The following is a 23613-nucleotide window of genomic DNA, read 5'->3' as shown; positions in this document are numbered from 1 at the left end:
AAAACAGTGTGTCCTTTGTATGGAGTGAGGTGAATTGTGAGCACAAAAAACAAGAAGGAAGGTAGCATTTGGTCCTTACTTTTAAGGCTAGGGTTTACCAATATTTTCAGACCTGGCAGATTCCTAACCAATCAAAATTAAGTTTTTATATGGATTAGGTGAGGGGTGGAAAGAGGCAGCGGTGTCATGGGGGAGGGGCAGAGCATTCCTACCAATGTTCTTTTGCCTTCCTTGCTGGGCTCCTATTGATTGATAGCTGCAGGTATCCCTAAATGGCCACACATGCTTCAATGCATTTTTTTGTGTGTGTGGTACTGGGGTTCCTGGAAGCCCTTCTACCTCCGGGCTACACTCCCAGACCTATTTCTACATTTTTATTTGGAAACAGGGTCTCTGAAGCCAGCACGCGTGGCTGGCTTCGAACCTGCGCAATCCTCCTGTCTCTGCCTCCTAAGCGCGGGGATTACAAGCGTGCGCCACCACGCCCGGCGGTTCAATGCATTTTTGAGTGTGTCCAATGTCCTTCATTGTTTCTGACAGCCAAGTTGTGAAAATTCACACTGGAATGGATCTAACCACATGATCACAGCCTTCCTTTTCCCCATATGAACATTATTCTTTCAATTTCACACACAATAAATGGCTGAGCTTCCTTTGGGCCATGGTAAAAACCATCTTTGAATACTTGGTTAAAAAAAAAAATCGACTAGCCTAGAAAATCTTACACACACACACACACACACACACACACACACACACACACACACACTTTGCATTTGACCAGGATTTATGGCCTTAAGAGGCTTTTGACTGTTAGTGACCAAAATATTGACTTCTCAAAAATTACACAGAATTGCTTGGATGGAATAGTTTTATTTAGCAAACAAAAGATTTGCTAGTTCTTAATATCTTCTATTCCACATTCTGTACTTCAGGCTACAATTTGAAAGTCACAAATAAGAGTTAGGGCCTTGATATTGAACAAAGGGTCAGAATCCAGAGGGGGAACTATGACATCCAATCAAAAAAAGAAATATTAGCAAATGAACCAGAACAAAAGACTTTATTGTGTTCCATACATTCACAGGTCACTCCCAGATCTAGTAACAATAGTGCAGTGCTGTGCACTCAGTCAGCTTAGACCATGTAAGGCTGTAGCTCTCCTGGCCTGTGGGTGTACCACAGTAGCACTCCTAACAGTGTACCTGGTAATCAATGGCTATTTTGCTTATTTTTTAGCTGGGGCCTGGGTGCTCCCCATCTTCACATAATTGTAAAGTAAGTACCTTCCATTATAAGAAATCAATAGTCTAGTATATGCTTCTATCTATCAACAATATTGTTTATCTATCATGATTATTGTCCCTTACGTACACTTAGTTTGAGAAGCAAACCTTCAACTAGAAAATTTCTGTGTAGATCAACTAAATATGGCACGATCTGGAAACAACAGCCTTGGTTTCTTTGACCAGAGGCACCTCTCCCCTCGGCACCCGCTGCAGAAATGCAGGTACTTGGTTCAGTTTGTGTGTGTAGGTGGCAGGGTAGATGACACAAATTAATCTATGCCACATTAAATTTCTTCAAAATCCCTGTATGACCTGTGGGTAGCAGGATCACAATTTCTCACATGGCCTGGCTCAGCCTCAGGAGACAGGTGGTCACCAGGCTCCACTGCCCTGGGTCAGGCAGGTGATCCACACTGTCAGTGATCTACCTTTGGGGCTGTAGGTGATTCTCTGAAACCAAGGAAGGCTGACACCCAGTAACCTCCCTCGGCTAAACTACGCTTTTCACCTCCACAAATTCACTTTGAAAAGCTCACCATCTCCTTTACTGATATTAAAGTGCAAAGCTGTTTTCACTCACTGTAATCAGGCACTGAAAAGCAAGAAGCTCTTAGTTTTTTTCTATAATGAAATATATTCTCTCAATTAGAAGCAGCAGTTAAACACAAAACAACAATGAAACCAGAGCAGAAGGCACAAACCTAGGAGCAGAAGAATGAAAAGAGTTTACAATGACAGAGAACAGGAAGCCAAACAAAACTAAATGTATCCCCCAAACCCATTTTATTCCTAAGTCTGCCTCCCCTGCTGCCAGAAGTCAGGCCTTGAAAGCAGAAATCCTATTAATACCACCCCCTCCCAATATATCAAATCTGTAGCAGAACCAATTTGCTGTTTCCCTTATATCAGAAAATCCAAGTGAATAGAAAGACAGTCATTACAAACACTTCAGATTTTCCTCTGAGAACACTGCCAATCCCATTCTTGCAAGCTTAGAAAATTACTTCAAATTTAGGCTGAATGCAAGTTTATACAAAATAAAAAATAGCCAGAAAAATATCTTAGAAAAGATTTTTTCTCCCCTTGTGGATTTTAAAAGACTTTTAAGACATTATGGGATTCTCAATGATTATATTCTAACTATTGGGCCAATACTCGCTAATATTATTTTCTTTCTTAAAAGGATACAAATCTGTTTTGAAATATTGGCAGGATCCCCCAAAGTTAGATATTCATCTTTTCACTTCTTATAAGAACTTTACTATAAATATCTTTACCAGAGATATAATGATTCAATATATGTTACAAAGTGTTCTATTTAAAGATGACAAATGTATTCTTAACCCAGATTCTTCATCCATAAAAGTTTAATGACTTAAAAGAACACAACAGAATGAACAAATGTTTTATTGGCATGTTCATTGTTGTAAACAGCATCTGGCATGAAAAAGTTTTACCAAAATCTCTTTATTTTTATAAATTAGATGGTACTTCAAAATTTATGTAGAATTGTGTTCATTGTAGTTCTATTTAGCAAAGCAAAAACTTGCCAATTCTAATAGACTTTTCGAGGAAATCCTGTTGACCGCATTGGTCTGTACCATAACCTGATCTTACTAGCAAGTTTATTCAATGTTAAGACGTTTCCCCAAAGTTAAACTACATGTAACTACAAATTGACTCTAAAAATTAAAATGGGACTAACAAGCATTCTAGAAGATTCAAACTTGAAGTAAATCTTCAAAAATAAAAGTACAAAGAAAAAAAATTTAAGCCACTGAAGAGAAAAACCTCATTAACAATAGCAAATACAATCCTATGAGACTCAGCACTGAGGAACCTCACCAAAGATTACATTTACATAGACGGCTAAACTTCAATGTGCACAAATGTACATGATGGATGATATATGAAAAGAATAACCATGGGAAATAGTTGAACTGCAACTATGGTAACTCAATAGGATAACTTTATTTACATGCTGAATGAACGAGTGAAACATATTCTCTACATCCATAACTTAAGTACAATCAATTATAATTACAAATCTGCAGCAATTTGAGCTGCCACCTGCTAGGAGTGGTCTAAGGGAAATGTTTTGATGTTCCAGAAAAATGTTCTTAATACTTTGCAAAAAGTGAAACAAATAAAAACACAACTCCACAATTCTTTTCTGGGTTACAACTGGTTCTAAGAATTTCTTTCTTCAGCTCCTATTTTTTTTTTGCTGCTTTCCAAGAGTCAACACTTTGCATTTACTTCTGAATTGTCAATGAGGTAATGTGTGTATCAGTGAAATAAACAGAAAATTCATTCATTCATGGCCTTTGCACAGCTTTTATTATTAAGCTATGAGCATCCTGTTTGAGGCTAGTTTTACTAGCAGCTATGTGCACATTTGTCCGCAATAAAAATTTACTCATTCCCCTTCCCCCTTTTCTAGTAGCAGGTTTTGCTTTTTGTTTTTTATTTATTTTTTTGCACATCCCTTTTTCACTTTACAGTACATTTGACTATAGTGCACAACATGATTCCAAGTCAAAACTGGCCCATTGGGCACTGAGCTTCTGATTGGTGAAGGGCAGTCCAATCAGTGCTGGTGTCACTGGGTTACCCCAACCATGTCCGGCCGTAATGGCACTACACAGTTGTAGTGAGCCATCTATTTAAAACCAAAATCCCCCAGGGAAAATGCTACACTAGCAGAGTCAGTCTTGAGTCAGATCTTTATTTGGCGCTCCATCCAGATATATTTTTAGTGCTTTCTCTTTACGCGGTGAGTACGTTACACGATGTCCGGTCTTCTGGAGTCGACTGCTTTCTTTTTTCATCAGTTCGTTTCTTTGCTCGTCTGTCAACTCCATTACTTCTTCTGTTTTATCCCTTTATTTAAAATAGGAATTATATGTTAGAACAGCTAGCCAACTGTCTTTTTTATTAAATTTGTTTGACTGCTATGATTGCTCTTCAGGAAAGTGATAAAATCTGATTGTGATTAAGATATCCTAGATTTGTAATGTGTTTTTTTTTTTTTTTTTTTTGGGCGGGTCTGGGAATGGAACCCAGGGGCATTCTACCTCTGAGGTATACCCCCTGCCCTATTTTTTATTATTTTGAAACAGGCTCTCACTAAGTTGCAGAGGGCCTCACCAAGTAGATGAAGCTGTCCCTGAACCGCCATCCTCTGGTCTCAGCCTTCTGAATGCTGCGATTACAAGTGTACACCACCATGCTCGGCTCTAATGTGTTTATTTTATTAGCACACTGCACACTTCTCAAAATGAAATAATGTCCATGCTATTATTAAACTAGTAATAGCTATCATTATTGAATATTTACTTATAACTGGCACTGCGCAGTAGCTCTGTCATAAAATCCTACAAGAAAAATATTATCATTACCATTTTACAATTGTAAATAACATAGCTAGATTTGAACCCATCCCTGCTAGGCTCCAAAGAGTCTGTTAGAGCTCTTGAGCATGGAAAGGTGTCTAGAAGTATGATGCCCAATATTTCTAAACCTCAGTTAAAGAAAAAAGATGTAAACTATCCCATAAATAAGGTTTTATGTTAGTGACATGTTGCAATGATAACATTTTTAGATGTACCAGATTAAAAGTATTTTATTAAAATTAACCTGGTCTGTTTCTGTTTTATATTTCTGTTTTTAATGTGACTACTAGAAAACTTCAAATTATAATGTATGGTTCTCACTATCTTTCTACTGGTTAGTATTGCCCTATATCAAAACAGTAGTAAATTTATAGAAAGCAAGATATTATGTATATCAAAATGTTTTATTACTAGAAGCAACAAAAACATTGGAATGTTACCTATAAAATATGACTGCACCATCATCACAGATATAAAGAGGCCAGACATTTAGGGTAGAAACTTTAGGATTCCAGTCCAAATCCTGATGAATATCAAGGACAGAAATATCACAAGGAAAAGTTCCTCTACCCTAAGGAGAAAAGAATGAATGATTAGATCATGCCACTGCCATGTCTATTATGTATTACATAGATTCAAACAATCTCAGGACTTTACCTTGGCAAATTCAATATCTTCCAAAGGAATTCCACTGAGTTCACCAAGCTGTCAAAGAAAAGGTCTTATATAAGTGCATTTAAAAATAAAATTGCTTAGGAATTATTTTCCTTTTATCCCACAAACAGACATTACCTTTTTTTTAAAAAATACATATAATTGATATAAAAAATTATTAGAAAAAGCACAAAGTACTATGCATGGTGGCACATGCTTGTAATCTGTAATATCAGTACTACTTGGTAGGCTGAGACAAGATGATCGCAGGTTTGAAGACAGTCTATACAAATACACTCATACATTTCTAAAATAAACTATTTAAAGATACCTCTATATAATAATCTTATATAGCCTATGTAGGAAAATAGGATACAGAATAACTTCAAAGATTAAATTCCTAGATGTGGAATAGCTTATCTGACATGAAAAAATTACTTATCAAAGGTATAAGATACTGCCTATTTCCTCCAAACCTTGAGAACTCTAATTTTTTTTTCTTTTGGTAGTACCAGGGGATTGAATCCAGGGGTATTCTATCTCCGAGTTACACTCCCAGCCCTATTTTTTATTCTTTATTTTGAAACAGGGTCTCACTGAGTTGCAAAGGGCCTAAGTAGCTGAGGCTGGCTGCCTCAACCTCCCAATGCTAGGTAGGATTACAAGCATGAGCCTCCCAAATGCCTGGGATTATAAGGATGAGCCACCACACTCGGCTCTTGTTTTTTTTTTTTTTTTTTTTTTTTTAGGGCTGTGAGTTTATATACTGTTTCTTTTCTTTTGTGTGTGGTACTGGAGTTAGAACCCAGGGGCATTCTACCTCTGAGCTACACCCCCAGCCCTATTTTATGAAATAGGGTCTTGCCAAACTGCAGAAGGCCATACTAAGTTGTTGAGGCTGGGTGCAAACTTGTGATCCTTCTGTCTCAGCCCCCCAAGTACTGGGATTACAAGCATGGATGACTAAGAGCCAAAGTAATTTTCAAAGCATGAGGAGCCCTAAGGGACAATCAGACCACAGCGTACGGTGTGATAGATACCAAGAAAGACCAAGAGTGCTTGGTATTTGCATCCTAGGTTATCTCCTTGGTGCGATAAGAACAATGTGTACTAGCTCACTTATTTTTTTTTTTTTTAATGAACTTGCCTTCTCTCGAAGTTCATCAACACTACTGTTTTCCAACACAACCTCCTGGAAGGGATCCAATCTCATCTCTGAAGGCCTCCATCGTCGTGATAAAACAGCAAGCTGTGACATGGACTTCATCTTCTCTACCCCTAAGAACATGCAAGATTATGCCCATCATTCTATTTTCTCCATAGGTTCAAAATTTGACTTTTGTATAGTTTCTGACTAAACAAAAAGATTTACTTCAAGTGTCATTCTTTAAAAGTAGGTACAAGCCGGGCGTGGTGGCGCACGCTTGTAATTCCCGAGCTTGGGAGGCGGAGACAGGAGGATCGCGCAGGTTCAAAGCCAGCCGTGCTGGCGTAAGAGACCCTGTTTCAAAAATATAAAATAGGACTGGGAGTGTAGCCCGGAGGAAGAAGGGCTTCCAGGAACCCCAGTACCACCAAAAAAAAAAAAATAAATAAATAAAAGTAGGTACAATAGAAACCTATTAGCTCAAGGAGTTTTGAGAATGAAATACTCTCTTTCTTCTGCTATCAGAAAATAATCCCCTCATTTGCATGCCATCCTTCAGCCAGTACTCTTAATTTCACTCCTCCTGACTCCTGTCAGGTATTGCTTTATCAAGTACTCTCTTTTCCAGAACTTGACTAAAATCATAATCAAGTCATCTTTACTTTATCCTTTTCTCACTCAAGCCATTGTTACTCCTCTTTTCATTTACTCCCAAATTGAGTGATTCTTCAAGATCCAGCTCAAATGCTGAGATGTCTCTCTGTATTGATTTGGTATCTTAGTACCTATTAATAACACAAAGTCTGTGTGGGTGGTGGGCAATCTCTGGCTCTTACTCATTTTTGTAGCACCAGGTATTAGCAGTGTCTGGAGAATTACAGCTGAATAAATATTTCACATGACTCATTTTTTACTCGACTATTCTGATGATAAAATATGTGCTGTAATGATACTGATGCCAGCACTCACCATCTGGTACCATTTTCTTTTTTTGCTCATCCATCTCTGCTGATACATCGTACTCGATCCTTCCCTCCAAGGGTGATCTAAACGGCCTTCATGGTTGCTTCCTACTCTACCCAGACACATGGCTATTGTCTTAGGCCCCAGACACCCAGAGAAGATCATCACACTCTGGAGCACTTGCCCCCCACACCAAGGCAGATGGTGCCTACAAGTTTTCTGTCTCCCCAGTTGACTTTTCAACTAATTAGAATTCCAACCACTTAAATTTAAACCAAATTAGATCTGAAATAGTTTCTAAGAGGTGTTAGTATTATTGAGCCCTCTAAAGGCTATCTTAATCTTATATAAAACATCCAAAATTGATATTTTAATTCCTACAAAAAAAACCTCACTCAACTTCTCCCAAGCAACAGCAGTTACAAAAAAATAACTAATTGTTTACCTTCATGTGATTTCCAAAACGCCAACTTTTCTCCTACTAACTCATCTAAAAACATATCTTAAACATTCCAATACTGAAAGTAAAAGTGGGAGGTGTGACAAATACAGGTGACTTCTAGGTGATTGTTGTGGGTTGATTGTTTCCTTCCAAAAAGACCCAAAGTCCAAATCCCTAGTGACTCAGTATGTAAGTTTATTTGGAAATAGGGTCTTTATAGGCATAATCAAATTCAAATGAGGTCATTAGGGTGAACTCTAATCCAAAACAATTAGTGTCTTCTAAAAACTGGGAAATTTGGATATAGGCAAGCCTACAGGGAAAACACCATGTGATGTGAAGGCAGAGAATGGAGTGCTAAATCTATAAGCCAAGGAATAGCAAAGATGGCCAACAAACATCACAGACACTAACTCCTTACAAGGAACTGACTCAACAATGTCTCAGTCTCTAACTGCCAGCCACGTGAACTATCACATAATGCATTTCTATTGTTTAGGCTACCTAGTTTGCATTATTTTCTAAGGGCAGCCTAGGTAGCTAACACAGTTCATGTTTCAAAATCTCTGATAAATTATCAGTATCACATTACATCCTTAATATAAAATAAGTTATAATGAAAAAAGAATTAACAAACACAGCTGGGTGTGGTGGCACATGCTTGTAATCCCAGTACTTGGGAGGCTGAGACAGGAAGATCCCAGGTTCTTGGCCAACCTTAGCTACAACTTAGTGAGAGACCCAGTTTCAAAAATAACGAATAAAACATAGGGCTGGAAGTAGAGCTCAGAGGTAGAATGTCCCTGGGTTCAATCCTTAGTAGCCAAAAATAAATAAATAAATAGGTAAATAGATAAAAAATAAAAATAAAAAATCAAAAAACAAAGAAAAGAAAATAAATGCTGCTAAGAAATATTAACAGAATTTTCTCCCTCGTATACTTAAAAAAAAAAAATCCATCTTCCCTGTAAGAGGGAATAGATATTCTCAAAATTAAAGAAGAAATATTTAAAAGGCAAATGGGATCCATAGAGAGGCAAAAGGTAGACAAAATTAAATGTTCTTTAAAAATAACTCAAGCAATTACATTAGGACACAGGAGAAGTAAATAAAACTCTCAGAAATGTGTGGGAGTAAGAATTCCACCAATCCATAAAACATCTTTATCCTTGATGACACAAAAATATTGTATATTAGATTCCTGGTAACTCATTATTTATATAGGCATTCATTCTAAAGTATTCTAATATATTCCCCCATGAAAATATCAATAATACCATCAAGAACTTCAAGGAAAACTTCCCAGTTGCTAGAAATATTTATATCTTCTTCATAAATATGATAATCCAGAAAGACAGTGCCAGGATTCTTCCATGTTTTTTTCCTTAGACGAAACCTACAAATAATACATTTAAGACTACTATAATTTCAAATTCTTAGCATAAAAAGTTGACATTAATCTGACAGTAAGGAAAAATAGACTATATTCAAATAAAAAGTCAAATGGCTAATAATTAAAATTTGGACAAAATGTAAAGAGATGTTCCCAGTACTTCACATTTAGTGCCCTCCACAGGAAATCCAAACAAAATTCCAGTGCTCTTGCTTAGTATTATTAATCTGTAATACTATTAATCTGTAATACTAAGGTACTGAATAGCATTAAATTTTAAATTTTCCTTGTTTTAAAACAAACTTATCAGTCTACATCAACAGACCAAACCTTTCTTCAAATTGCAGATAACACTGTCATTTAACTTTACCTGTCAATACTGAGCTCTAAACCACACTGCTCCCTGAGTTGAGGAATTAATTCCTCTTTTGATTGCCGTACAGTCATTCCTTTAGCAAACACAGCATCTAGCAGAAACTTGCATGGCTAGAAATATAAACATCAGCAATTAGAGCCTGAATTACACATTAAAATAAGCATTATAAAGATATATCATTTGTACTTTATAATGTGACATAAAAGGCCTCAATTTAAGAGCTGATCTTCCTAGTTTCAAATCCTTAGCTCTGTAACCTACTATCTCAGCTTTCTTAGGAAAGGTTTATTTAATATCTCCATACCTCAGTTTTCTCATCTATAGACTGGGGATGGTATCTTTCTCATTGGGTATCTTTTTCACTGTAAAGGTCAATGAGAATAATGTACTCATATTTCCCTTCTTGTAATAAAGTGAAAAAAAATATTATTTTGGGGGGGAGGGTACCAGTGACTGAACCCAGGGACAGTCTACCACCAGGATACATCCTCAGGCCTTTCATCATTTTTTTTTTAAACAGTCTGGCAAAGTTACTGTCCTCTGGCCTTGAACTTTTGATCCTCTTGTTTAATCCTCTCAAATAACTGGGATTACAGGCATGCATCACAATGCTCAGCTTAAATAATCACATTTTTGACAGCACCAGAAACCACTTTTATGAACTAAAATGAAGGAAAGGTATACTAAATTTTCAAATACAATGTCTCAAAAGAGACATAATACAAATCCCAAACTCATAAGAAATATACATCAAAATGACCGCCATGAGTTGCAAATAAGAGATGAAAGGTACTTGATAAAATATTTGTTGAAAAAGTAAAAGCATTTAAAAAATTATGTTTTTCATATTTATCTAGGTCTGCAATAAGATGTTATAAACAGCTTAAAAATAAGATCTTTGCCTTTTTCTTTAGAATATTAGCTCCAAGTCTTGCATATCACAGAAACTAAAATATTTTATGAGTTGCTCCTTAAAAACATAACATCCCTAAAAAACACAGTGTGTGTTTAGATTTTTAATCCACAATTTACGAATCATGCAACCTTGGCCAAGAGCTTAACTTCATTGTGTCACTGTTACATTATTTATAGAATGGGAATAATAAATAGAAATTATATCACAAAAAACTAGTGAGGATTAGTCGAATTAGTTTTTGTAACCACTTAGGAATAAACACTTAATATAAATCCTTGTTAAATAAAATGAGTTGGAATGCAAAAAGTACCTATAAACTATACAGGTCAGCTGCTATCTTTCTACAGCAAAAGGTCATTTCCAGAACAAATCTCTTTTTAAAAGCAGAAAAATTCTGCCTTATACTAGCACCGGCACTATGTTTTAGAGCAGGAATAAATGACAGCCTGAGGGCCAAAGTCACCACTGCCTAGTTTTGTAAATAAAATTTTATCGAAACATAACCATTTCTATTGGTTTATACAACACTGTCTATGGCTACTTTTGTGCTGCAAGGGCAGAATTGCATAGTTGCAACAAAGATTTAATCTGTAAAACTAATATAATAAACAAAAAGGACTAGTAATAAAAAACTAGACATTATATTGTCTTTAGAAACTATTTTAGAAAAAAATCTTATCTTTCTCTTAGGTACATTACTTACCTCTTGTTCATTGACCAGAAGCTGGTATACTTTAACTCGGTATTCTCCTTTTTTAAGTGCTCTCCCCAGTCTAATTGTAATCTATAAGTTAAAAACATGTATTTTAGGTACACTGTCTTAGCAGATTAAACAATCTATTCTGTCCTATTGTTTAATTTTATTTTCATAAATTCTCTAGATTACGGGCTCTTTGAGAACAGGTATCTGTTACCTTTGAATCCCCAGCACCCACAATAGTAACTGACACACAGTTAACATTTGACAAAGGCTAGCTGGATGGATAAACACAATCAAAACATCCCAGATAACTACTAAACATCATAGAAAAAACCACCCTTTTGGGATATCTACTTCACATTTCTTGGAAGTAGTGTATGATGTTCTCAAATCATTTCAAACAGACTAATTTCTTCAGTGATTATTTTAATCAACCTTATTGTCATCTGAAAATGATGAAAGTGTCTCATTCAGTCGGACGCTCTCAAATTCTTGATTGCTGGCATACACTCGAAAGACCTTGAAGTGAGATGACAAAACTCCAACAAAGGGCTCTAAATGTTGTTTGAAAGCTGCCAGAGTAATTCTTTTATCAACATGCACCATCAGCCCTAAGCACAAAAAACCAAAATAAGAACAAAAATGTAAAAGAAATCACTTATCATAAATGAAACAGACCATATGTATCCTTTTTTGGTTACTTTACAGACAGTGAGTATATGGCAGGTATAATCTGACAGCTTTAAATTGTTCTGAGATACTTAAGTGCTTTTTATTTATTATTATTACTATTGTTGTTGTTGTTGTTATTATTATTATTATTATTATTTTTGCAGTACTAGGGATGGAACCTAGGGGCATTCTGCCTCCCCCCAGCTCTATTTTTTATTCTTTATTTTGAAACAGAGTCTCACTGAGTTGCAAAGGGTCTCACTAAGTAGCTGAAGCTGTCCTCGAGCTGAGATCCTCCTGCCACAGCCTCCCAAATGCTGGGATTACAAGCGTGTGCCACCACACCCGGCTCCATTTAAGTGTTTTTTATGTCACTGAACTTTATTAAAACCAAACTCTCAGGGATTTTTAAAAGTATAAAAAAAATTAAAGTATGTACATTTCTAGTTCTACATAGTACAATATAGGCTGGCTCTGACTGGGCTCTACCCACCTCCTCTGTTTACAAGCTACTGGACACAGCAGGTCACTGAGCTCTGGACCTCCCTTTCTTCACAAAGAAAATAAAGATAATAATAATAGCATCTGTTTCATAGGGGTGCAGTGTGAATTCAAATAACTCAAATATTTATTATACTTCTAGCACAGTGCCAGAAAGTGCCTCAAAACTGTTAGTAATATTATCTAGTTTGGGGATTTCTAATGGAAAGAAAAAAATCAAGACTAGCATGTTTTGATGCATCTTTTATCATGTGCTTACACTGTAATAGGAATTGTATCTACACGGATCAAGAACTCCTACCTTCCCCAGACTTAAACTCTAGATTTCTTGGCATTGTAACAGGATTATTTTTGATGAGCTATATTTTTTCTAATGCCTATCATGTCAATCCTTTGTCCTTTCCTTTATAAGCTACTTTAAGAGGCTACTTCCAGAATGCTTTTTATTTATCCTGGTTTTCATATTCTAGCAAAAACTTAACTTGTCTGTTCCACGTTGACTCAGGCCTGTGACCTCTACAGCCCTAAGGTTCCCTAGATAGTAGGTCCTATTTTTTTTATTAAATCTATATCAAAGGTAAAGGATGAGACCCTGCCCCCGTTTATATTCTCACGTTACTCCAATTCTTAGGTTGATAATTTTTTCTCAGTGGACTTTTAAAATGAATTAGTGTTCACGGACTGTGTTTTCTGGTTGTAATAAAGGTTCATGATAGAAAATGTGATAAATACAAATTAGAAGAAAATATAAAGAGGGTGATGAACTTTGTTTGAACCCAGTGGCACTCTACTACTGAGCTACATCCCCATTCCTTTTTAAGATAAAGCTGGCATTAAAATTTGTATACTCCTGCCTCAACTGGTTCCCCTAGGATCATCACACCAGTCTCATTGATTGTTGTTATGTCAAGTACAGAATTACTCAAGTACAAGGTATTATTGCTATTTTGTTTTCTCTCCTAACTTCTAACAGTGTTGTATCATAGTAATTCACAAATGTTTGCTGGTTATTGATACAGTTCAAAATGGTTATTAATACTAAGTGGTTAGAAGGCTAGGTCTAAATGTATTTCTGGCTCCTCTTTAAATATTAGATTTATGCTCTTACTTAATTTTCTATACTTAAAGTTATCTTTACTGTAAAATGGAAACAGTAGTATTTATATTTTATAATGTGTTTCTGGGTTAATAAATGTAAAATAGTTAACAAAGTCTTGACAAAAAGTGTTAATTTATTAGCTAAGAATATTTTAAAGTTTTAGGGATGACCATCATAACACTTTTTCTGTCTACCTCTAAAAACTAAAGAATTCAGTCTCTTAATAGCACAACCTCAAAATATCTTTAGGGTTTTTCTTTACTATTTCTTGAAGGAAGTAGCAATCACAATTATGCAAAGACAATTCAGTGCAAATGCACTATATAAATCACTATTTTACTATCTTGGCCTTTCTGTTTACACAAGGGCTGAGAGACTACAACTAGGTTCAACTCGGATAGTGTTTCCATAGAATAGTCTACAATTGCTCCCTGAAACAATTCCTGGGTCATACTGATGGCTTAATGACCACCATTTTAAGTACAGTTCAATTCTTATCTAAGTGAATTGCCTACACTGTGTTTAATGTCACTCTCTGGGTATCAAGTTACTTGCTTAACTATTATACTTGGCTATTTTATCACTGTGAGGAGCTGTACTGTTACTGTTTACCCATATGTGTTCCCAGGTACACTGGGAATGGAGTACTGTGATGAAGCAGTCTTTTATAGACTCCTAAAGGACCTGGCTGCTGGCTATTATCCCTTCTTCCCTATCTCCAAGCCAGATTTTAAACATAAAAAAGCAATTTCTAGGTTTTTTTCTTCTTCTTCAGATAAGCTTTCTGAAAGCCAAAATGTACTGTAACAAATGGTTTTCCTTCATCATCCTGTCTTCTCTCCCTCCATCCCTCTCTCTTTCTCTTTCTTTCATACTGGAATTGAACCCAGAGGTATGCTACGGTGAAACTATAGCCTCAGTTTTTTTTATTTTGAAACAGGGTCTTACTAAGTTACCACCTACTGGCCTCAAAATCCTCTTGTCTCCTGACTCATGCTTACACTTTAAACTATTCTGAAATATTTGAACACTAATAAAGTAGCCTAGTACATTTCCAAAAAGGTTTAAAATAGCCAGTGATCTCCCTTTTAAAGAGTTTATTAGTTGCCGGGCGTGGTGGCTCACGCTTGTAATCCCCGTTTGGGAGGCGGAGACAGGAGGATCGAGCAGGTTCGAAGCCAGCCGTGCTGGCTTAAGAGACCCTGTTTCCAAATAAAAATATAAATATAGGTCTGGGAGTGTAGCCCAGAGGTAAAAGGGCTTCCAAGAACCCCAGTACCCCCCCACACACAAAAGTTTATTAGCTATCCTAAGATGGAAATGAAACGTTTCAAACTATTATCTTAAGTATTCCCACCCAGTGAATTCTTCCTAAGGTCAAGACAATCATCCAGTCAAATTTTCAGCACATCATTTTAAAACAAAGCACTAAAAAGAAATTTCCAATCTTTTCCTGAAGAGAAGCTACTTTTAATTTTTACACTGTCTTTGATATGCAGACTATGGTAAAAAAAAGCACAATAGCTATAGGCTGATTTTCCTTTACTGTGGTGTGAGAAAATACAATACAGTGGAAGCAGTTATTCCTGGCTGAGAATCAAAACACCAGTTTGAGCCTAGCAGTGTGACCCACTAGCAATGTGACCTTAGGTAAACTCTTTTAGCTCGTTAGAGCCAATTACTTGTACAATGAAAACTGTCTAACAACATCAACTTCACAGAGCTATTAAGAGAGCTAAATAAATGAAATGATACAAGCTAATGAGCCTTGTGAGGTAAAACCTCCACAGAAACTTAAAGCATTAAAGGCATCATGCTTATTACATACAATGAGTTCCCTATCTCCATTTTGGCTCAAGAATCTACATTTACACACTGGAGTTTCTACAAGGAGATATACATATGGATATCATATGATTCCAGTGTTAAGAGTTTAAATGCAGAGAGAAAATAACTGATGCTGTTTCAAGGAGCTTTGAAGTACATACATTTATGTCCTTCCCCAGAGCCTTCGTCTGCAGCATAGGGGTCTGCTTTGAAATACATGTACTGCATCTCTCCCCTGCTCTTGCCACTCTCATCGTATTCGCTGTCGGTTCCCGAGTCTTCTTCTGCCGTATCCCATGTCTCTTTTTTCCCTTCATTAGCTTTAGTTCTTCTACTACTTGTGATACTGTGAGAGTCTAGTCCGTTAGCCAAAGGGATCTGGGCACTATCTGCGTTGCACAAAGTGTCACTGCTATGACTGGAGCTAAGGATATCACTATCCACTGAACTTGTACTCCTGTCATTATTCACATCGGAGTCTGACCGTTCTTCAGACTGAAAATTCTCTGGGTCAGAAGTCTGAATGTGCTGCTCAAGTTCTCTATTATCCACGGATGAAGAGTCCCTCTCATTGAGAGGTGATTCGATGTTTTCAAAGTCACTTGTCTCAGTACTTTTGCTGCTGTCCCCATTATCTCCGTCCTGCTGTTGCTGCAGTGACAAGCTCTTGAGTTTTTCTGTGCTTTCTTCTAGAATAGCTTCCACAGATTTTAGGCTCCCTACAGGTCCTGTGACTCTTTCACAATCATCATCCACATTGCCAGAATCACCTCCAGCTTTCTGGTATGCTGTCCTTTTGGAATAAGATCCTGGGGACTGTTCAGGTAACAAAACAAATAACCTAATTGTATTTGCATGTCGATCGAGGAGTTTCCATAAATGGGAGTCTGTAAAGGTCATCTGGTAATCCAAAGTTTCAGAACTTTCAACAAATACCTAAATAGTAAGTCAAAGAATTATTATACTGCATTATTAATTTTGGTGACATTCTTGTTCATCATAAGAATACATCAATATATAAGATAATGCCTTTTAAGTTATAAAATTCATGATGATAGCTTCTAAAGGTCACTGCATTATTTTGGGTGACTAAATAAAATAAATAGTAAGCTCATATGTCTTTGCTACTAGCTAAAAATCTATGCTGGGCAGACATAGACATACATACATCCCTTGCTTATTTATTGGGCTGCCCATTTTCAGAATAGGGAATGCTATAGTTTAAAATATTTGACTTCAGAAGTACACTATGGATTTTATTTGCATCTTGATATAACAAATCATATTAGGAAAATGTTATAAAATAATTGGGGAAATCCGAATATTGACTGACATTGATTCATATGTCTTGGTGAAGATGTTTGAAAATTTTTTAGGTATACAACTGCAATTAAATTTTTAAGAGTTCTCATTCTGAAGAGACATATATGTTCATATTACTTACAGGTGAAATGTGATGAAGAGGATGCTTTTCAAATAATCTGGGGGAAGTAGGTGGATAAATACATATGAAATAAGAATTGATCATTTAGAAGCTATGTGTTGGGGACATGGAAGGTCATCACACTATTCTCTCTACTTTGGTATATGTTTGAAATTTTCCACAACAATGTTATTTTTATAAAGTGAGATGCATAGCCGGGCATGGTGGCTCACGCTTGTAATCCCCACACTTGGGAGGCGGAGACAGGAGGATCGCGCTGGTTCGGAGCCAGCCTCGCTGGCTTAAGAGACCCTGTTTCCAAATAAAAATATGAAATAGGTCTGGGAGTGTAGCCCAGAGGTAGAAGGGCTTCCAGGAACCCCAGTACCACCAAAAAAAAAAAAAAAAAAAAAGTGAGATGCATATACATTAGTTTGGCAATTATCAATAGCATCTTGGGGTTGCATAAAAATATAACAATATTATTATTTAACAAATGTTACAAATTGGGACTACTAGCTAATCATTTAAGAAAAATTAGATTCTTTCCAGATTCTCCCCCCAATAAAAACAGTGGCAGGACTCTGTCAAAATGAAAAAAAGAAAAAAAATAGGGCTGGGGGTGTAGCTCAGAAGTAGAATGCCCGTGGGTTCCATCCCTAGTACCACACACACCCAAAAAGATGGCAAACAAGGAAAATCCTGGATGCAATTTATTGAGCATGAACTAATGACATTAGGAACAAACATGTGAAAAGTGATGAAACACAGAATGATATCATGAGATACAGCAAGAAAATCAGCATGAACTTTCTCCTTTGCAACAGAGATCAAATGAGGAGGCAGAGGACATATCCAAGACTATAGTCTCTGACTCAATACGAAGAACTACATCTTATGGGAGAATCTCCAGGATAAACAAAATTCAGAAGAATAATCATTGTGGGTAAATAGAGTCACGAAGGCTTCACTAAAGTTGAGGCAGGACTAACCAGGGTTTGAAAAATAAATGTAGAGAGAGGAAATATAACATTCCAGTGGTGCTACACACAAACAAAAGCAGCTGAGAGGAGAGAAAGAAGCCTAGTTTTCCCTGCCTGTGAAGAAAGGTAATTTGTGGGAGAAAGTGCAAATCTAAAAGGTCAGTTCCAGACAGATGGTAGATAGTTCTAGAAGCTGGGCTTATACTAATTTCATTTACTATCAGCATAAAACAAAGTAATGAAAAAAATAAAAGGCATACCTTGTTACTTCTAAAAAACCCTTCAGCTTTCAGGGTTTTACTAGGTGCACTGAGAAGACGCAAGTCATTATAGCAGCGTTCCAGCACTATTCTCATCGTTTCAGCAGGTAAGTGGATGGCCTATAATGAAAGTAATTTCATAAAAATTACCCTTTCCATCATTCTGCTTGACTCAGAAATATGGGAAAATAAGGCAGTTGAGTTCTTCTTATAACTATTAAGACAAAAATAATTTTAACAGAAGTTTAAACAATTTTAGAGAATCTAAGTTAAAAATTATTTATCACATCCACTAATTAAGATGTAAGTTAGGAGAACAAAGTATTGCTTGTAAATGTATGCTCTAGGGCTACTTTAAAGGTAAGCATTTTCACTAGTGATTCTATTCCTCTTAAACTGACTACATGGATGAGGTGGTATGATCTGAAAGGAACCTAGTAACCGACTGTGTGAGAGAGAACGTCAAACCAACGCTGTTTAACTTCTTGGCTTTGGATAGGCTCTGCTGTATTTTGTGAATAGTTGTTAATACTTTAACTAAAATAGGTTGAATTCTGTGTAAAATGAAAACATTAAATTAGCAATAAGCTATTCTGAAATTCCATGTCCTTAATTTTTGAGTTTTATTATGAATTTCATGTGAAGTGAGACAATAAAAATAACATTTTAAAAAGCATAATCTGTTTTAATATAACTAATGATACCAGTTATAGCTATGAATTCACAGGCAGCCTAGCCTGCCTTCCTCCCTCCGTTCCTGAAGTACTGGAGATTAAATCCAGGGCCATTCTACCTCTGAGCTATAACTCTCAGCCCAGTTTTTTATTTTTTGTTTTAAAATAGGGTCTCACTAAGTTGCTGAGTCTAGCTACAGTGGTGAGGTTGTCCTCGAATCTGTGATCCTCCTATCTCAGCCTCTCAAGTACTGGTATTACAGGTATACAGCGCCATGCCCAGTGGCAGTTATCCTTCAGTGGCCTGGGGAGGTTGGGGAAGGGGTAGAAGCCAAAGTAATGAAGGAGACACCACCACTGACATTATGTGCACATGTGAGAACACTAGTTCCAATCTCAGTGTCCTGTATGGGGGAGGGGAACTGAGAGGGAGCGGGGAAAGCCTACCAAGAGCTGTGTGCATGTATGTCAATATCACTATGAACTGCATTATGATGTGAGACTATAACGCATCAATAAAAGTAGAAAAAATTTAAAATATTTTAATTGTTGACACAATGTTTTGTGACTACATTTATTCTCTAAACATATTTTTCTCCAACAAGATAATTAGCTTCAGGGAAGAGACTAATATGAGTTTGTGCATGCGTGTGTGTGTGTGTGTGTGTGTTGTGTGTGCATGTGTGTGCGTATTTTTTGCATCCTACCTGAGTGCTTAGATTACTACTATAGATTGAACTGAAATTTTTTATATTTAACATTTGTATTTTCTTTTGCGGGTCTGGGGATGGAACCCAGGGGCATTTGACCTCTGAGCTACACCCCCCTGACCTATTTTTTATTCTTTATTTTGAAACAGGGTCTCACTAAGTTGCAGAGGGCTTCACTAAGTAGCTGAGGCCGCCTGCAAACCACGATCCTCTGATCTCAACCTCCCGAACGTTGGGATTACAAGCATTTGCCACCACACCCAGTTAATATTTGTATTTTTTAATTGTAGAGCAATTATATTTGCACAGTATGTATTTGTGACCAATTTAATCATAAAATCACTTCACAAATTCGTTTTCTGGATATTATGATTTTGTCAAAAATGTTAGAAGTTACTATTGTTTTGTTTTTAAAAAATAGAATAGGCATCAATTCCTGTTATAATACTAGACTGAGGATTCTTAACCCAGAGTTCAGGAACTCTGAAAATTCCTGTTTGTATGCCCTATGTTCTGAAGAGTACAGGACCCTTGGAAGAAAAGTACTCATTTGTCCAAAGTAGACTAATCAATTTGCCCAAGGAAATTTGAATGTTTTCATTATCATGAAAATATTTTCCAGTTCAAAAACTCAGAATGAGACTGTTCTTTTTCACCATCTTACATAAAGGGGCCAATATTGAATCAATCTCCTTCCCTGTCAAATCTGCCCCCCACTTTTCTCTTTTATCAGTACCCTTTTGTTGTTCACATTTGAAACATTTCAATGATTTATACTTCTAACTTACACCAACAGTCACCAATTACAAATCCTTCAGAGTCTATATAATCACTCTCGTGGTCTGTGCCTTCCTTCATTTCCAGCCATTTACCTTCACTTATTTTAATGGTCTCCTCACCTCCATATTTCTGATGTTCCTGGGTGTGTGTGTGTGTGTGTGTGTGTGTGTGTGTGTGTGTGTTACTAGGGATTGAACCCTGGGGCATTTTACCTCCAAGCTACACCCCCAGCCCGATTCTTTATTCTATATTTTGAAACAGGGTCTCACTAAGTTGCAGAGGGCCTCCCCGAGGCTGGCTGAGAACCTGGATCCTCCTGTCTCAGCCTCCCAAGTACTGGGATTAAAAGTGTGTGCCACCACGCCTGGCTTTTTGATGCTCCCTAATCCATCTGAACCACCAGTGAAGTGTCACTAGACTCGTTACTCTACTGCACAGATTTGATCACACTGCTGCTGTGCTTTATAACAAATGCAGAATCTACTTTCTGTTGCCTATTACAAAGATAGCCTCAACTTTTGTGTTTGTTGTTAAAGCCTCCATGAAGTAAAGTGAATTAACAGCTTGTGGCCCCCAGGGACCAGCCAAACCACAGAAGCCACTGTTTGAGCACTCACCTCACACTTTATAGTCTCCACACTTTGTTTTACCCATTTCTTCTGTATGCAGTGTCTTTTCTACTACAGCTGTGTCTTAACTATAAATACTGCCTTCTGAAGGTAGAGCCTGCATCTTACTCCTAAGTGTCACAAGAACCTTGTAAGTAGCAAGCACTCAAAAACATTCATTGGCTGGGTTTAGTGGCACACACCTGTGATCCATCCCAGTTCTTAGGATTCTGAGACAGGAGGATTACAGGTTTGAGTCCAACCTCAGAAACTTAGCAATATCCCTGCCATAATTTAGGAAGACTCTATAAAGAAAAAGAGGAAGAAGAGGAGGAGGAAGAGAGGAGGAGGAGAAGAAGGAAGAGAAGGCGGCGGTGGCGACAACAACTAGAACTTCAGAGGTAGAATGCCCCGGGATTTAGTCTCTAGTACTATCTATATGTATATATATTTAAATCTAAAACCTCACCTTTGAAGTCAGCTGTTTGAACTCCGTGACGGTCTGGTTTAAGTAAGCACGGACAGTTACAGGAGCAGCCACAGTTTCTGCCTTTAGATCAACAACGTGAACTTTCACCATCACTTCTGTCACATTTGAAGACACAGAAACATAACTGGAGGTTAATTTTTAAATACATTTCATGCTAGTATTGATTCTTAAGGTTTCTAATAGAAGTCTTTATATTTAAAAACCACTATTTCCTAATTAGCAATATGTAGGCATATGTTATACACATATAATACATGTTAAGAATTTATCACAAAATAGGCAAGCATATATACAGAAATGGATATGAGGGTAATAAAAAAAAAGTTCTTCTAGATGTCTTTAAGAATGTTAAATAACAGTCTTCTTTAGAAAGTATTTTGTTTTTTATTTATATACTATGTATTCTCTATAAAGGTCAAAAACATATTTTTAAAAAATATGTGATGTTTTCTTCTAAAACATAACTGTCAAATTTATCATAAACACAAATCTAAATACAGCCAAGCTTGGTGGCGCACGCTTGTAGTCCCCGAGCTTGGGAGGCAGAGACAGGAGGATGGCGCAGGCTCGAAGCCAGACGCGCTGGCTTAAGAAACCCTGTTTCCAAATTTAAAAAAAAGTATAAAAATAGGTCTGGGAGTGTAGCCTGGAGGTAGAAGGGTTTCCAGGAACCCCAGTACCCCCCAACACACACACACACTACAGACCAAAAGTATACCACTATATAAATCGCAACGGTAAAATAATACTAATGGGATACACAGTGAGAATTCCATTGTTCTTAAACAGCCTTCATTAAACCATTTATGACTTTGTTCTTAAGGTTTTCCTTTCCTCAAAATAATATTCTCTATATCCCATGGTAAATTCTGCACAAAAACTAGTCTGGATATGTTTTGTCACTTGAAACTACCATATTACAAATTAAACCTGTCTTTTGATTTTAGGAGGTTAGGTTTACAACTAAACTTTTTTTTTTTTTTTTTTGGGTGGTACTGGGGATGGAACCCAGAGGCTTTCTACTTCCAGGCTATACTCCCAGACCTATTTTATACTTTACTTGGAAACAGGGTCTCACTAAGTTGCTAAGAGCCTCACCAAGTAGCTGAGGCTGGCTTTGAAACTGTGCGATCCTCCTGTCTCAGCCTCCCAAGTGCAGGGATTACAAGTCTGCGCCACCATGCCCAGCTACAACTCAACTTTTAATCTTTAAAAAAATAACTAATCTTCAAACACTGCATTTAATATGGTTATTCCTCTATTTTAACCATTTGTACATTTATGTCAATTCTCAGTTTCCCCCATGATGCTAAGCCTAAATAACAAAATAATCTAAGATCTTGACACTTAATGAATAATAGAAATTATAACTCTTATAATCAATAGTCACATTTAGAGTTTTTTTTTTTTTTTACTGCTTAAGCAATCATGTTATCCTTTTGCTATCTAGCTTATAAAGTTCCTTAAAGGGATGCTACACAAAGGACAGAGTCCAGTTGACTACAGCGTTTTCAGAAATGAAAATTTTCCATTTAAGAGAAATGGGTTCTTTAAAAGAATATTACACTTAATATACTTTGGAAAGAAGAGATTTCATAAAATAAGGAGGTCTACGGTATCAATAGAGAAATAGAATTTGAAAGGGCAAAATAAAGCTCCCTAGGTTCAACTTTCAAGAATAAATAATAGAGAAACATAAGTCAGAATTCTGATTTAACATTGATGCAATAGAGTTAAAAATCAGAATACTACAACAAGAATTTTAAAAAATTAATTATTTGTATTTTCCTATTACTTATTATGGTTTACATATAGTTATTACTAGAAAACTTTGGAAATGAAAAAGATCATGTAGCCGGGCGTGGTGGTGCACGCTTGTAATCCCCGCGCTTGGGAGGCAGAGACAGGAGGATCGCGCAGGTTCGAAGCTAGCCCCGCGCGCTGGCTTAGGAGACCCTGTTTCCAAATAAAAATGCAAAAATAGGTCTGGGAGTGTAGCCCGGAGGTAGAAGGGCTTCCAGGAACCCCAGTACCACCAAAAAAAAAAAAAAAAAAAAGAAAAAAGATCATGTAACTTTCCCTAGAGACTACTCTGGAAAAAATAGAGATACTATACTACTTTGCTTTCAGGTAAGTCTCAAAGAAAAGAACTCCTAAATGTGACAGATTTAATGAAGACATACAAAAGCTCCTGAAGTTTATAGAAATAGGATTGAAGAAAATTTAAATGTTGATAGTGATAAGTTTAGCAATCTGCCTCTTTCAGCGAGATACTCAAAAGCAAAATCTACTGAGACTCTCTAGGAGAGAG

General features: G+C 36.7%; 1 protein-coding gene across 9 annotated transcripts in view; it reads right to left on the bottom strand.

The window, feature by feature from the left end:
• Positions 1-3997: 3997 nt before the first annotated feature.
• The window catches only part of USP47 (ubiquitin specific peptidase 47), a gene marked incomplete at both ends in the record, with an annotated part of 110942 nt that continues 91326 nt past the window's right edge, over positions 3998-23613 (bottom strand). For 7 of the 9 annotated variants that reach the window (XM_080717116.1, XM_080717117.1, XM_080717118.1 and 4 more), the window contains 11 exons: positions 3998-4172; positions 5125-5255; positions 5342-5389; positions 6486-6616; positions 9168-9286; positions 9654-9769; positions 11279-11359; positions 11711-11886; positions 15536-16310; positions 18041-18160; positions 21282-21397. In XM_080717116.1, coding sequence (XP_080573242.1) covers positions 3998-4172; positions 5125-5255; positions 5342-5389; positions 6486-6616; positions 9168-9286; positions 9654-9769; positions 11279-11359; positions 11711-11886; positions 15536-16310; positions 18041-18160; positions 21282-21397 — 1988 coding nt within the window. The remainder of the gene's footprint in view (positions 4173-5124; positions 5256-5341; positions 5390-6485; positions 6617-9167; positions 9287-9653; positions 9770-11278; positions 11360-11710; positions 11887-15535; positions 16311-18040; positions 18161-21281; positions 21398-23613) is intronic. The other 2 variants (XM_080717119.1, XM_080717124.1) reach the window with 1 other exon arrangement.

The sequence above is a fragment of the Muscardinus avellanarius genome (assembly GCF_963383645.1).
Source record: "Muscardinus avellanarius genome assembly, chromosome: 1".
Lineage (NCBI taxonomy): Eukaryota > Metazoa > Chordata > Mammalia > Rodentia > Gliridae > Muscardinus > Muscardinus avellanarius.
The sequence above is the reverse complement of the archived record's forward strand: the minus strand, read 5'-3'. Positions and strand labels throughout refer to the sequence as shown.